This window comes from Cottoperca gobio, chromosome 22 (assembly GCF_900634415.1).
Source record: "Cottoperca gobio chromosome 22, fCotGob3.1, whole genome shotgun sequence".
In the NCBI taxonomy this organism is placed as follows: Eukaryota; Metazoa; Chordata; class Actinopteri; order Perciformes; family Bovichtidae; genus Cottoperca; species Cottoperca gobio.
Window position 1 is genome coordinate 4,982,419 of NC_041376.1, and position 17,350 is coordinate 4,999,768.

Consider the following 17,350-nt stretch of genomic DNA (forward strand, 5'->3'; position numbering starts at 1 on the left):
AGAAAAGAGATCCCTTCTATGTTGCTCTTCCTGAGGTCTCTGACATTGTGTTTTCAGGATGTATGCTGTACACATTGTAAAGCCACTTGAGGCCAATTTGTGACTTCAGGCGGCAGGTGGACCGTACGTGTGTTGTGGTTTTCATGCAAAGGTGCATTGATTGTTAGTTTCAGCCTTTTATTCATGACTGCAATTTGCAAATCAAACAGCCCTGTATGCATGCACTCACTCACTGTTCTCCTCATGTGAGATTGCACAAAAAGGACAAACACACAGAGGGAAGCATACAAACGCCTGCGAAGCAGCACCACAGATTTGTATTGGCAGCTGATGTGTGTAATGAAATGAGCAAATACACATCACACATCCCCACATGCACATCCTCGCTGTTTTGTCTGCTGGTGAGTATCAGCAGTTCTTCCCCTCCGACCATTCAGTAATTCAATAACGGAGCGTAAGACGTGAAGATCAATGTCCCTTTGTCTGCAATCTACTAGTCTGCACATCGCTGCAACTGCCAGCCATCCAATCCCATATTTTCAGTGCAGCCAAAATCTTTTTTCAGTTGTTTCTGTCTTGTTATTCTCATTTAAATGGTTTAATACCATTTAAAAAAATACTGCTGGCACTGCAAGTTACCGTCAAATTCATGAAGCTCCATCTGTCAGTGGGGAAGACATAGTGTATGTGAGAGAGGGAGTGTCTATGTGTGTGTGTTTCATTCTTCAGCCAGGTGTTTGGGGCGATTGAGTGCTCTCTAATACCTTCCCTATCAATGCAAACTCAATTTTACTGCTCCTCGAGGAGATTAGAAAATATCCCCCCCAGCAGTCGTACACACTTCCACAACATTAAGAATGAGCCACATTGAAGTGTGGCGACAGAGACACAAGTGTGTGTGAGTGTGTGAGTTTTGGGTGAGACGGACCTGTTTGTATTCTGACTCGCGTCCCACCAGCACCTGGAGCACGTAGCTCACGGGATCTCCTCTAATTGGTGCGATAGTCTCCCATGTGATCTCACACATGTTCCCCTCCAGCTGGTGCACTCTGGGAGCTGTCGGAATAAAATGACAAACAAAACATGATTTCAATCCCATGAGAGGATTTCATACTTAGAAAAAGGAATACGATATAAATCACATATTCAGATTTTCTGCATTTAGGTCCGCTAACCAGCTTTTTAATTAACAATAACATCCATCTCCTCCCCAGCATCTAATGCTTCATATCAGCTGCCGTCATGTTAATAGCTGTTTATATAAAACTGAGTATGTGCTGCACGTCATCCTGAACGTAAACCACAACAAGGTGAATACATTAATCATGTGCGATAATTCAGTTTTTTCACACACGTTGTTAACGGTTTGGCAAAGCAATAATATCATTGGATGACGACAACAACACAACAATAATCTAATTCTGCATTAACTACAGTGCTAAATACAGCATACATTGGACTAAACGCTAACCAGGGACCGATTCACGGAATTGTCTCAGGTCATCTCGCGCTTGTTGTTCTGAATGAAAGAGAAAACCTTTCAGACTGAGCTCATGTACCGCTAACAGAATCCGTTTGGACTCCTGAGGCTGTTATACGCCTCAGGAGTTTGTGGATATGTCAATTCTATGCTGCACATCCACAGCCCCACAGTAATACCCATGATTCTCTCTGGTTATATCACCTGGAAGGACACTCATCACTGTGATTATTGCAGGTATAATAAGCAACCACCTCTCAGTTTACAGCAAAGATCACATGCTGGAGGCTATAATCAAGCAGGGCACCAGTAAACATGTCATCGCCACCAGCCAAACGGAAATAATATTTCGCCTCTTTGGGGCCATTCAGTGTAACTCCTGAACAGCTGGAGCCGGTTGCAACAACTCTTTAAAAAAAGTTAAAACTGAGTAATAACCTAGTTATAACGTAACTGGAGATTTATGCAACTCAAAATGGGTTGCTCAGATTGGTTGTTACTAAATACGTACACAAAGTAACTGCTGATATATGATCTTTGTGAGTTTAAATAGGTAAAAATATATATTATGGTTGACAAATCCCACCTCAAATTTAACAAAAATAACACAAAATGCATTAAATTACTAAACGTTAAGATAATAACGTAACACTAAGTGACCAAATAACATAAGATAGGTTAGCATAATTTGATATTTCCCTCTCATTATAAACTGCATGACTAAAAAACACATATTTGTCCATGTATGCACTTATAAGCAAAGCAAAGTAATATCTACATTTACAAAAGATTAGCAGTTAATCTTAATATATTGTATGCCCCTCTACACCTGGGATTTTATATGTTATGATATGTGATGCTACTGTGACTTCCTGTTTACATAGTTGATTCTTTTGATTGGACGGCGCAACAGGTGTTTCCGAGAAATCAATTAACACATAGTTAAAGTCTAGTTAAAACATTTCTTAAGTTGTATTTTTATAGATTGAAACTAGCTAGTAAGAACAAAGAAAGGACTTTTATGCATTAGCTTAGTGATGGACTTTTGAATAACTGGTGCAACAAATCCTGGAGTGCAAGCAGTGACATCATCCATGCAACACAAAACAAAGACAAACACACACTTTGGGTCAGTTTACCTTTGAGGGCAGGAGGTACAGACTTGGTGGTGCAGAAGGTGTGAGTGTTAGAGAAAGGACCCTCCCCAGCATCACTGATGGCATGTATTCTGTAGCTGTAGCTGCTGGACTCAGTCAATCGCTGGACCTTGTAGGTGTGGCTCGGACCGTGGTAGATCGTCACAAACCTGGACAGAGGATATAATGTAGATTTAAAAAAAAGAGACAATAAATGACAAATCTAAAGGGAAAATCTGTGAGAATAAAGAGGCAAAGGAGAGAAGAAGGGAGAAACAAACCTGGACAGGAAGAAAGAGTGAGTCAAAGATAAGGGAGTGTGCACTGTGCTTATTAACAGCTGTGGTTGCATGACATTGTTAGCCTAACCATATATAAATAAATCACAGTTTTATTGGTATTTTAAATATTGGTCTGTGTTTGACCACTAGGGAGTTTATTCACCTCTTACTGGCCAGTCACTCTAGAAAAGGTGTTAACTGCATCAACATAGGTTCAGAATAATACACTGAGGTGGGATTTATTTGAAAAATAAGAAGTTGAGTCCTTGAAAAAAATCAAGGAGGCTCATGGGAAGTGAGGAGAATGCATCCAAACCAAGAGAAGAGTGATTTATGAACACACAGGCCGCATACTGGCAGGCCACATTCACAAATCTAATGAAATCTCGCAGCAAAAGAAGTTTCTGGACAGATTGATGGACCGACGGAGAGATGATAAGTGAGCGATTGAGCGAGTCAGGAAGAAATGGGGATTTGAGCTGAAAAGGTGGTTATTTATCTCTGCTATCAGCTTTTCAGCACAATAAAGGCAAGAGTCTGAGCGGGGAAGGGTTTTGGGAGAGAGGGAATAGAGAGCGAAAGACAAAAGGTGAGACGATAGGGGGCAAAGATGGAGGGAGTAAGTCAGAAGAGGAGAAATAAAGAAAGGGGACCGGTAATTAAAAGAGCAGAGACAACGATGAAGAATCTGCTGTAAGAGGAAAGGGAAGAGAGAGTGAGAGAGAAAGAAGATATGGTTTAGTAGTGGGCTATAACTCCAGATGAGCTCTTTATGTAGCTGCGCGACAGAGAAGTGACGCGTTTCCTGATATACGATGTTGTTAATCCTTTGCCTCACTGCCTTACAGTGAACGCCAACACACAACCCAGCGCTGGTAGAATCAGTTGCACAGTAAAAAGCATTGTGTATCCGAGTCTCCCCCTTGTTTACGCTCGGTCTAAATAGATCAACTTTTCCCATCATCCGAAGTTTCCATCATCAAAAACAATTAACACGCAGCAGAGCACGGACAATAAACGCACACACAGAATCACCGGGCCGCAGTTAATGAGATGAACTGCATCCTCGGCCCGCAGCCAAACAGCCGACCAATTAAGAAGAGCAGGTTGGAAGCAGACAGGGACGTGTTGTTGTTCCGATTGACGTAATCTATTTTTCTGTACTTATTCACAGGAATGTTGGATATCATAACATTTTATAAAATGATATCTATTGTGCTGTAACTGTTTAACTTGTTTTGTTTAAGGTGCAGACATCTTAAACACTTTGATTGTACCAGCCCTACATTTTTAAACATATTGTTTTATTAAACATCTTTGTTTTCAATAGCAGGTGGAACCTTTTATGCTTTTCTGTATGTTGTGTGTGTATTTATATAAATATATATATATATATATCCATCCATCCATCCATCGTCTACCGCTTATCCGGGGTCGGGTCGCGGGGGCAGCAGCTCCAGTAAGGAAAAAACCCAAACTTCCCTTCTCCGGGCCTTCCCTTCTCCGGGCCACATCCTACAGCTCCGACTGGAGGATCCCGAGGCGTTCCCAGGCCAGTGAGGAGATATAATCTCTCCACCGAGTCCTAGGTCTTCCCCGGGGTCTCCTCCCAGCTGGATGTGTCTGGAACACCTCCCTAGGGAGGCGGCCAGGTGGCATCCTTACTAGATGCCCGAACCACCTCAACTGGCTCCTTTCAACGCAAAGGAGCAGCGGCTCTACTACGAGTCTCTCACGGATGGCTGAGCTTCTCACCCTATCTCTAAGAGAGACGCCAGCCACCCGTCTGAGAAAACCCCGCTTGTACCCGTGATCTCGTTCTTTCGGTCATGACCCAGCCTTCATGACCATAGGTGAGGGTAAGAACGAAGATCGCCCGGAAGATCGAGAGCTTTGCCTTCTGGCTCAGCTCTCTTGTCGTCACAACGGTACGGTAAAGTGACTGTAGTACCGCCCCCGCTGCTTCGATTCTCCGGCCAATCTCTCGCTCCATCGTGCCCTCACTCGCAAACAAGACCCCAAGGTACTTGAACTCCTACACTTGGGGTAAGGGCCCGGAGTAGGCAATCCACCAGTTTCCTGCTGAGAGCCATGGCCTCAGATTTTGAGGTGCTGATCCTCATCCCAACCGCTTCACACTCGGCTGCAAACCCATCCAGTGACTGTTGAAGGTCACAGACCGATGACGCCATCAGGACCAAATCATCTGCAAAGAGCAGCGATGAGATCCTCAGGCCACCGAACTGCAACCCCTCTCCTCCACGACTACGCCTCGATATCCTGTCCATGAAAATCACAAACAGAATTGGTGATAAAGCGCAGCCCTGGCGGAGGCCAACATTCACTGGGAACGAGTCCGACTTACTGTCGAGTATCCGGACACAACTCTTGCTTTGGGCGTACAGGGATTGGATGGTCCTCAGAAGTGACCCCCTCACCCCATACTCCCGCAGCAGCCCCCCACAGTATCACCCGGGGGACCCGGTCATACGCCTTCTCCAGATCCACAAAACACATGTAGACCCTCCAGGATCCTTGCGAGAGTGAAGAGTTGGTCTGTTGTTCCACGACCAGGACGGAATCCGCATTGTTCCTCTTCAATCAGAGGTTCGACTATCGGACGAACCCTCCTTTCCAGCACCTTGGAGTAGACTTTACCAGGGAGGCTGAGAAGTGTGATACCCCTGTAGTTGGCACGCACTCTCTGGTCCCCCTTTTTGAATAGGGAAACCACAACCCCGGTCTGCCACCCCCTAGGCACTGTCCCAGACTTCCACGCAATGTTGACGAGGCGTGTCAACCAAGACAGCCCCTCAACACCCAAAGCCTTCAGCATTTCTGGACGGATCTCATCAACCCCTGCGGCTTTGCCACTGTGGAGTTGTTTGACTACCTCAGTGACTTCCAACAGGGAAATTGATGATGGTCCCCCATCAGCTTCTAGCTCTGCCTCTACCATAGAGGGCGTGTTAGTCAGATTCAGGAGTTCCTCAAAGTGCTCCTTCCATCGCCCGATAACCTTCTCTAACTTCTCTTCCCACGTGCAAGTAAAAGTCTCCCAGCAAGACTACGGATTCCCCTACTGGAGCTCCTTGCAGGGCTCCATTCAGGGTCTCCAAGAAGGCCGGATACTTCGAACTCCTATTCAGGAGTACGGTTCCAGAGCCAAGACTGTGCGTGGAGGTAAGCCCCACCAGATCCAACTAGTAGCGCTCCGGCTCCTTCCCCCACAGAGAGGTGACGTTCCACGTCCCCAGAGCCAGCCTCTGCTGCCCGGGTCTGGTCCGTCGAGGTCCCTGACCATCACTGCCACCCGTGTGGCAACGCACCCGACTGTCACACATTTATAAATATATATATATATATATATATATATATATATATATATATATATATATAAATATATATACATATATATATATATATATATATATATATACATACATACATACATACATACATACATACATATATATATATATATATATATATATATATATATATATATATATATATATATATATATATATATATATATATATATATATATATATGTAACAAGTAAACTATAACAAGCTTTTAGCAATGCACTGAAAGTTAACTAATAACTTTATTCACTTAACATTAATTATTAACAGAAATAGCATATTATGACCAATAAATAAATGTGCATAGTCACTAATTGTGTCATTAATTATGTAATCATCATCAAGTTGCACAGGATTCGTATACATTTGTTATCAGTTTCAATACAGTAAACATGTTTTTAAGCGATTATTCCCTGATATGATTGTACGTGTGCATCACGGCTGAATATTGACAAGGTTAGCGTTAGAGACAGAGGCTCGTTTTCAAAGTGGCTGAATTCCTTGCTTGCCGCATGCGTGGAAAAAACAGATAGGTGTACATAAAAGGGGAAAAAAATTCCCGGATACAAGGATGAAAGGATAGAGAAATGAGAAACATGAAGGCAGGAGTGACACACGGGCAAATACGGTTGGAGAGATGAAGACGATGTTGGGTTAATGAAAAGATGAAAGAAGTGAACTTAAGAAACATTAAAGGACAGAAAAAGTACATGGATGAAAGTGTGGGCAGACAGCAGTGGATGTACGGATGGACAATTCTTATGAATGACAGCAACTGTTTGCCCCGAGTACCCGTTCTTCAACCAGCATTCATCTTTAAAACACACTGTCACAAGATTTAAGCCGTCTTTGCGCTGCCTGTTGTTGCCATGGCGCCCTTACGTCCCTAATACTATTTTGAAATCAAACAAAGGGCGCTTTAAAAAAAAGGGACAACAAAGTGAGGACAATAAGTTAAAAAGCCACGAGCGAGGGAGGACAGAACACGAGCAACAAGTCTGCATTCAGGGAGATAAGAGCTCTGGGAGACAGGCACGTAGAGGGAGAAGTGAGGGAAGCTGAGAAAAGGGATTCAATATTGTGAACCTGAGAAAACAGCTTTGTTTATCATCCCACACAGCCACAAAGACGTGGCAGGGAGGAGGGGGAGAAACAAAGAGGGTCAAAGATGAGGTGGGGAGGGATACAATTTATGAAAGGGGGGCGCGCATTTCTCCAGACGTCCGCCAGAGGTGAAGTTACCTTTGTAACAATAAAACGAGATGAATTATTCTGAATAAATCCGCCCGGAGACAGCGAGAGGTTGAGGACAGCCAATGTCAATAACATAACGAGACAGTAATGCTTTTTGTTTCAAATATTACACCGATTGAATTTATTGGCAAAGTATAAAATTACATTTGCAGAAATTGTAAGCGGGCTATTCAATTAGTTTGTTTACGAAGCAATTTCCAGATTTGATACTTTCTGCTTTCTTCTTCTTCTTCTTATCTCCCTCGATACATTATGATTAGCATTGAAGCATCTGGATGCCATGGCGATTTCATCAATGATAAAAACTTCCTGCTTATTCATTCTAATAGAGTGCGATGAGAAAGCAAAGGGGGGAAGACGAGCCCCAAGTGGATCCATTCATATGTTCACAACCATCCACACACACACGCACACACACACACACACACACACACACACACACACACACACACACACACACACACACACACACACCACTAATGCGGCCCCTAATACACCTAAACGCCCCATCAAAACCACCAGTAGCTGCAAGTGATGAATCCTAAGCAAAGGCAATTAGGTTGAATCAGTCAGCAATCACACATTGAATTATAGTCTATGGTGGCGATGAAGAGGAGAGAGTGATAAAGTGTTCTGTGTATTTGGCCACTGTGGAGATGCTATTATTTTTTTATCCGTATGATTTATACCAAACCGGATCATCTGCAGTTTTATCAGAATAAGTCTGGAGGTGTACAAATCCACCAAGGTCCTTTGCCGTCCTTGAATTTATTCATTTAAATGTTATACATTATTTAAAGTTGTATTAAAAAAACAACTCATATGTTACGTAACCATAAACATTAGCTTTTATAAATAGCGATTACCCTCAACCTTGAATGTTTCTGTTAAGCCTTCACCCAGATATGAATGTATACTACTTATTTCATTTGTCCTGTTTTAAATCCTTTGAACACATGCGTGAATATAAGAATCAAACACTTCTTTGATAGGACAATATATTATGCTATAGAGGAACTGCCAAAAAGTTTTATTTTGTATACAGATATATTTATAAATGTCATCCCTGTTGAAAGAACAAGCTTTCATTTGCTCCTCCTTAAATCAACCACTCTTAAGTCTCCAATCAGAGGGCGGGGAGGGACACAAGTGGACACAAGATATAAAGTCAAACTGACCAAAGTAATGTTTACAGCTACTATCCTTGGATCAAACAACAACAAACAATCTGAGGGAATTTTGTCATTGAATTCAAATTGTTTTCAACGTCATATATTTTATCTAGAACACAATTAAGATAAAGTCATTATTTATGTTTATGTGACAAATTCATAAATAGGATGGACAACATGCTGTTGTTTCCATGAGCACAAAGAAAAAGGTGTGGTATTAAAAACTGGACTGACACACCATCATTGTCTGTTGTACTCTGTGTATTTGCAGGATTATCAAATATATCATGTGCTATAAAAATCATATAAAGCAGAAGAAAGAATGACAAAATCCAAAATAAAAGCAAATGTTTTTCTTCCATTTACAGCAAATGCCAGGATGATTCTACCTTCAAAATACCTTCTGATCCAAACACGGTGCATGCCGACATATGCACATACACGAGTGCATGCGAGCATGGTCACAGAAACAGAGCTGCCAGACTAATCACTGTGCTAATTAGAAAAGGATAAATGCAACTCTCTAAACTGTGAAAGCTGTTTTCATTTGGCCGACAGGAGTGCGTTTAGTGCCCACGTACATGCCTCTGTGTTTATTTGTGTGTGTGTGTGTGTGTGTTGGAGAGGTTAACAGATCGCAGCCTGCCAGATAGGGCGCCATCTGTTGCCTGCTGCACTCTGGATCTTTCCAGGGGTGCCAAGGTACCAGGGTGCCAACTTGATGCCAGCCAAGCCTAAATTCAAACACTGATAGCCAGCCAAGCAGAATGAAAGAGGGCTTGATGGAGTGAGTGAGGTAGGGACGGAGATAAAAGTGGCTCTGCTTTGCCGTTCTGAATCAGTTACCCTCTTTGTGGCTCATCCCTCGCTTTGCCATTTCTGCTTGGATGTTCTAAAAGATTCTGCGCTCTTCCAATTATGTTTTCCCTCCCTGTCAGCTATCATGTTTTCCCCCATTCCCTCCTCAGTCTGCCAATTCTCTGTCTCCCTGTTTCTCTCTTTGTCACACCTGTCTGACCAGTCAATTAAATAGAGGCTTGATTGTTGGAGGCTGTATACCGGCTGGCTCCAGATGCCCTCAACGTGACTACTCGCTGGTACATCTGGTTACTGCACACACGAAAGAAAAAAACCACACACACACACATATACAAGACCTACACACGCATTTTTTAACTAGGCATTCATGCACACAAGGTCCCTCATCTTCCCTCAAGGTGCTCATGCTCTGTCCATCTTGTGTGAGTGTTGTGGGTTTGTGTGTGCAGTATTGACCTTCTGGGTCCTGATCTGCTGTGCGCAGGTTGGTTTAGAGGTTTAGAGAGCAAATCCTCACACAGTTTCAATCTCCGGTCCTAGCTGAGGCTCCATATGTGAAACAGCCACTAAGCTGGTCTCGTCTCTACAGAAGTGTGTATATCGTTGATGGAATATAGTAACCTGGGCCCTCCTCTCTTCTCTCTATACCATGAGGTAAACAATGTATAGTAGAGATCAGTGCGTGCATGTGTGTGTGTGTGTGTGTGTGTGTGTGTGGACTCCACCTGTGATTCTTGTCCTGCATCTGTAGTGTGTAGACCATGTCATCGGCGAGCAGGGCGCGGGTGTGCGTGTTGCTGGCGTTTTCGCCCCACTTCAGCTTCAGGCTCTGAGGGCCGGCCGCCGAGCATTCGAGAGGGGGCGGGGCTGGAGGGAGGGGGCGTGTCCTCGCCAGCAGGGGTGGACTCAAGGGACTGGAGCCGATGACATTCACCGCCTGGATATGTACACTGCAAGAGAGGAAGAGACAGATTACGATTTGCTTGTTACAGAACTAAAAAGATACAAATTACATTTTCATGTATCGATCGGACACTACTTGAAACCTTTGGAAAGATTTCTTTAGACGCAACGTTGTACGTTGTGTGCAGAGATTATGTTCACAAGCCAAAAGTAAATGATGTGCATATACTATATATCCTGTGTTATCAGTGTGTTTGCCTGTTTGCCTGATTTTCAGTGAAGAGGCTGATCTGGCGTGTTGGCTTTAAGTTTGGAAGCATCTCACATTATCGTTGAATCTCCAGGATGAGACTTAAATATGTCTAGACTGGGTGACCCACTTTTTTCCTTCATCTACATCATAGTAGTATGCATGAAAAAAGCAATCACTGCTGCACTGTTTTACAACATTTACTGTGTAAAATAACCTTTCTTTTTAGCGAGCAACAGATAAAAAAAAATGTTCTCCAAAAAGCCAATCTAGAAATAGTTAACATTAAAAAGGCGACAGTGGGTTCTGTGCAATGTGATTAAAAAGACAATTCTGAGTTGTTTATATTGTCTTCTTTTATCATAAAAAAATACTAACACGCACGTGCACACAAACAAGAACATACAGATCAACTGCTAATTAAAAAGCCTTTGCAAAAATTGATTTTTCTTTTTTTCAAACTCCCCTGCTGCCTTTCTTCTAGGAATCCCCCTCCCTTACACACTCTTTTTCTGTCAATGTCTTATCAGCTGATTATCATCCATATCAGAGGCCCCTAACAAGAGGGCATCTAGCGGCTGACATTCAATTGCAGATTCTCTGTAACAGTAACCTTTCATTATAATTTATGCAACAGAGTGAGGACAGATGAAAAAGGCAACGTTCGTCCATCTGCTGGGTAATTAAGCATCTAGATAAAAGATGATGAGGGATAGAGAAGAAGGAAGGGAGTGACAGATAAAAGATCTTAGCTTTTGATGATGAGGGATTACATTTAGTTATGTATGGGATTTACATATCAAAGTTCAGAATAGATGCAGGTTTTTCATGGTATTTTGTTTCATCATGAAATAATTAAATTAAAAAAAGGTGTTATCAGCGGTCGCTGCACAACCTTGAGGCTGGAATTAATCCTGTCTCCTGCTGAGCGAAACACCGAATGTCCTACATGGACACTCAGCATGTGCTAATGTTAGACAGCTAGCCAAATGTATAGGTTATGCAAGTGTGAAACAAGGTGTATCATTTAACTTCCTGCAAATACATTTATTTTCATGATAAAGAAACTTCAGCTTTAGTGAATCTGTAAGCTGTGATATTTGACTGTGTGGCAATTATCCTCTGAAGGTGTCTCTACTGACCTAAATACCTTTTAATATTGTAATGAACTGTGACGAATGTGATGAATAATAAAATACAATTACCGCCTCTGCAAACCAGTCAAGCTTACATCTGTGTCTGTCCAAAATGTCATAATTTCATCCTATTAGACCTTTTTGTGAAATTGTCATAATTATGTTATGTAACAGTTATGGCCAAAAGCGTGTTTTTTGAGGTCACAGAGTCCTTGACCTTACACCAAAAATGTATCAGTACATCCTTGAGTCCCAGTGGATGCTTGTGCCAAATTTGAAGAAATTCCCTCCAGGTGTTCCTTAGATATCGTGTTCATGACAACGGGACGGACGGATGGACGACCCGAAAACATAAAAACTCTGCTGCCATATTCTAAAGACGTTTCAGCACAATATTTGGAATCCTGAAGGTTATGTAGCTTTCAATGAAAACATTTCATTTAATTAAAAGGAAAAAAAAATCAAAATAATTATTCCGGTGTTGTTGAGGGTTTAGGTGTACAGTACTATTAAGACTTTTAAATACAATATTTAACATACTGTACATTCCCTAGCATGGACAGCGGAGAGAAAAAACACCTGAAGGCTAAAGAAATCAACAATTTTAAGCCAGAACTAAAGCACACACAGCCCCACTTCGACAGAGCAAACAACATTTACTGCACTCCTACCCAAAGCTATACGCGCAAATGAAATATGAATAATATTATTTTAAGTACCCTACCGCTGTAAATAACAGGCAGAATTACCGTCATTGTGGCACACAAAAACTCCTACATGCACGCACACACACACAAACCCTCGTACACAAGCGCATACATGCACAGTGTTCTGTGACACCCATTATGCAGGAGAGCAGAGGGACATCGGGACAAAAACAACCTCAGAATGAAAACAATGCTGTGCCATCGCTGTGCCTCTTCACCACACCCTCTCGTTCCCCCCCCCCCCCCCCCCCCCTCAATTCAAAGAACTCACTACACAGCCACATGCATGTACACACGCACAGTATGGCTAAACAACCTTAGCTAGTGATTCAGATTGCTAAGGAGTTGTTTACTGTTGCTCGAGTATAACATAGTCTGACATCATTGTCACCGAACATCATACAGGCTATCCCAAGCTACTCAATACCACTACTACTACTACTACTACTACTACTACGATGTACCTGTGCCATACAATTCACGTGTTACACCATAATAAAGAGTGAAAAAGTAAACAAACTTGCGCAGTAGCCCACATGTCATGGACAGACGTCGTGTTGTTAGTAGTATTGAAGAGTAAGGTTCACACTAACTTGACAAAAGTGACATTTGCTAATAGGATTATATGCTGTTTAAAAAAAGCAAAAGTGAATATTTGTTTGGTGGCTTGTCCTGAACCTTAACTTGTTCTAAGGTTTAGCTTAGAACAAGTTAAACTAGCTTAGTTTAGCTTGTTCTAAGATTTAACTTAGAACAAGCTAAACTAGCTTAGTTTAGCTTGTTCTAAGATTTAGCTTAGAACAAGCTAAACTAGCTTAGTTTAGCTTGTTCTAATATTTAACTTAGAACAAGCTAAACTAGCTTAGTTTAGCTTGTTCTAAGATTTAGCTTAGAACAAGCTAAACTAGCTTGGTTTAGCTTGTTCTAAGGTTTAGCTGTTCTAAGGTTTAGCTTAGAACAAGCTAAACTAGCTTAGTTTAGCTTGTATGAACAACAAGCTAAGGTTCAGGACAAGACGTGTTTGTAAATTAGATAAGAAGGAGATTTTAGCAAGTAAGCTAATCTTTGCCACTACCATGCATGTATGCAGCTACTTCCCATTATTATTCAATATTTCATACATCTGATGTAAATGGTCATCGGCCCACCAATTAATGTCAATGGTAATATATTTGAGTTTTATTTGCAAGTCAAAATGTCAACCCATGATTTGATGATCATCTTCATAAATCACACTTTGTATCTATTTAAAACATCAGTTTCACTGTCACTTATTTCTGACGGTAGGCTACCTGTATTCGCTGTCTGGCTGCAGGCCTGTAACAAGGTGACTTGTCCCTGATTCCACAGTGATGGTTTGGTCGTCCAGGGTGATGACGTAGGAGGTGATCTCCGCCCCGTTGCTGTTTGGCTCGTCCCACTTCAGGAGCAGGCAGGTAGACGGGGATTGACCCGACTCCGAGGAGGTCGGGAATTCCAGGAGGGTGAGGGAGGAGACTGGGTCGGGATTTGTCGCCGGAGTCCGGAAACTCACCTGCTCGCTGTAAGGACCAGCGCCTGCCTGATTCACAGCCTGAGTTGGACGAAAAAACACAGAGAGGGTGAGAGATGAAGGAGATTTGAGGACAGAAAAGGCGTGAAGAGGGATAAAAAAGAAGAGGATGAGTGGAGAAAAAAGATGAAGGTTGAAATTAATTGGCAGGAGAAAGAGTGACACAGACAAAGAGCAAGAGAAGAAACATGAAGACATGAAGAATGGAACAAGAATAGAAAACCAGCAGAGGGAGATGAATTCAAATTAGTCGTGAAAGCCATTAGTCTATTTCTTGTGCTGTCTAAACACATTTATATTCACCTCAACCTTATAAATGCCCTTCAACCACTTTGGAGATATAATAATGTACTTCATCGCCTCAGGTAAGCGCCGCAAGGAGAAAACCAACCTATTTTGAAAGCTTTGTGGCTGTTCAATGTAACAAGCTAGACAAAACAAGCCGTCTGCGAGGAGCGATAGATTTATTGTAATGGTAAAAAAATAAATACAGTACTTCCAAGAACATGAGGACTACTTATTGTTTAGTATAAAAATATACTGAATCCACATCAAGAAGAGCCCAGCAACATTATGTGAATGCACACCAAGGAGTAGAAGGCATGATTTGCAGTCTACAATGTGTACTTAAAGACTTACTACTCGATCTTGGCAGTAAACTATCTACTTTGAGGATCGGACAAGAAAAAGTCATTTTTCTGATTTATCTTAACGTGTCAAATATGTTTTGGCACGGCTTGAGCGTCTGTCTATTTAAAGTGTTCTCATAAAACAAGTGTACGTCAAGCTACGCAGATTTTGAAACGATGCTACTGTTGCTGGACCTGCACTGGTTCATCATACAAGCACAAGACATAAGGAGTCATAGAGAGTTCAACAAAGGCAAAGCCTCTTGCGCGGGTTTGTTCATGCAGTGCTCTTAAGAGGCACACATGTCCTATTGTTTACACACATCTGCACAGAAATACACAAAGACAAATCACGTACACACGCAGAAAGACATTAGGATGACCTTGTGTCGTCCTTTAAATTAGAAATGAGCCCATAAAGAAGTTAGCAATAAACCATGCTGTTATTGGATTCATAGCTTGAGAGGGTAGAGATGGGGGGGGGGGGGGGATATTGTGTATGTGTGTGTCAGACAAATACACAGAGCACTTATTTAAGCACCAGATTAAGAGTCAGAACATAGAATCAATTATCATTAACCTTTCACTGGTCTCTGTGTGTTGTGTGTGTGTGTTTGGCTGAAATTTGTATGCAGGTGTTTGCATTTGTCTGTGTTTGTGCCCGGACGTGGGTGTCTGCGATGCTTGCAACTGTTTTCATGTGTTTCAGGCTTCATACAGCTTTTTAAGAGTACAATTCAAGCACTTTTCAAGCACTTTCAAGGTAACTAAACCAAAAAATGTCCACATTTTCGAAGCATTTATTATCACATCTAAGCTGTTACTATAATAATAATAATAATAAATACAATTTTACAAAATTCCTTTATATCCACAAACATCTATGTATATTGTCTCTGTTTTTAAAGCAGCTGTTTGTGTTAACTTTGACCGTATTTGTTGTATGTCTTTGACTGTAGCTAGCTCCGGTCCGCTCGGCCTCTGGTTTGAAGAGTCAGGAGACAATACAATATATGATGACGGGATTGTTTCTTTTGAGTGTGCAGATGTAACACCAGATGATGTTAAAACTCAAGCATATTCTCACGCTTTCTTGTTTCCTATAAGCACACGTCTCTGTGTACCTGTTCACGAATGCAGCAACTTTGTGTGTGTGAATAAATGTACATGTATTTAATACATACATAGGTTTTGAGTGTGTGTTGGTTTTACCTGTAGCCTGCAGCAGAAATCTGCGGCAGGCGTCAGGTCAGACAGTTCACACTGTGTGGCAGCTCCACAGTAGATCAGCTCCATTGGTTCGTCTTCCCTTGCCCACTCCAAACGATACTCAGAGATGTCTGTACCCGAACCCTCGGGACTCTGCATCACACACACACACACACACACGCTCAGCTCAAATCAATGTGGACTTCAAAAATACTGCTCGCTATAGTATACAGTGCCACTTTAAAGCAGGCCGAAGGGAAATGAGGGATAGACTACCAGAGATCAGTTTATGATAAAACACCAGAGACTTTCTTTTGATACATCGTCCAGGAAGAGTTGGATTGCTATGAACAACACCGTCTCCTGGGTCGAGCTTCCACAGCAGCTCAGGCAGACACATTTAAAGCAGCAGCTTTTTTAGTTTAGAAGAAACTGAAAAAAGGAGGTTGAGTCGCTTTGGACAGCTTTAAGAAATGTGGCCTCTCTGACTGCGGTTGAATAGTCAGAGAAATTACATCCAACCACTTTTCCTTAAACTGGATGGAAAATGTCATGAGTTGAGGAAAAGATATGAAGAAGAATTCAAGGCCTACCGACTGCAATCACACAGGGCCATGTAATTATGCGTGTTTTTTAAAGCAACTTTCTATAAAGCATAGAAAATGAGTACAGTGACAAACTCACTGCTGTACAATTTAAGGAAGGACTCCGGTCCAAAACAGAATCACAACTCCTAAGAAGGATGTTTTCAATCTATCAATAGTGTGCAATAAAACAGCGACGGCTGGATGTTTGGACGTCGCTTTAAATCTTGCTGTTGCAAGGAATCCTGGGACGGCATTTCTATCCTTTCTTAAGGATGGTCTAGTAGTGCTGAAGGAGATAAGAAAGGAAGCATTGAAGCACCTTTTCCTTAGCATTTAGAGAATTCCACCAGCTCTTATCACGGCCACTTAGATACCTCCGGCTCATTTCACTCGGAACATTCCTAAGCAAAAAAGACTTTTCATCGGCAGCCTCCATCTCTGTCTGTCTTTTTGCCTGTCTATCTTCCGACTGTCTGTCTGTCCGTCTGTCTGTCTGGTTTCCTTTTTTCTGTCTTCCCTCTGTCTGTCTGTCTTCCATCTGTCTGTCTTCCATTGTTCTGTCTGTCCCTCTGTCTGTCTGTCTTCCATCTGTCTGACTTCCATCTGTCTGTCTTCCATCTGTCTGTCTTCCATCTGTCTGTCTTCCGTCTGTCTGTCTGTCTTCCATCTGTCTGTCTTCCATCTGTCTGACTTCCATCTGTCTGACTTCCATCTGTCTGTCTTCCATCTGTCTGTCTTCCATCTGTCTGTCTGTCTTCCATCTGTCTGTCTTCCATCTGTCTGACTTCCATCTGTCTGACTTCCATCTGTCTGTCTTCCATCTGTCTGTCTGTCTTCCATCTGTCTGTCTTCCATCTGTCTGTTTTC

The 17,350-nt window shown here is 42.1% G+C and overlaps 1 protein-coding gene across 3 annotated transcripts in view; it reads right to left on the minus strand.

Moving 5' to 3' along the window:
- fndc3ba (fibronectin type III domain containing 3Ba) overlaps positions 1–17,350 on the minus strand; it is an 87,324-nt gene that overhangs the window by 1,499 nt on the left and 68,475 nt on the right. For all 3 annotated transcript variants that reach the window (XM_029460879.1, XM_029460881.1, XM_029460880.1), the window contains 5 exons: positions 15,900–16,049; positions 13,799–14,079; positions 10,236–10,460; positions 2,620–2,786; positions 929–1,056 (listed from right to left, as the gene is read on the minus strand). In XM_029460879.1, coding sequence (XP_029316739.1) covers positions 929–1,056; positions 2,620–2,786; positions 10,236–10,460; positions 13,799–14,079; positions 15,900–16,049 — 951 coding nt within the window. The remainder of the gene's footprint in view (positions 1–928; positions 1,057–2,619; positions 2,787–10,235; positions 10,461–13,798; positions 14,080–15,899; positions 16,050–17,350) is intronic.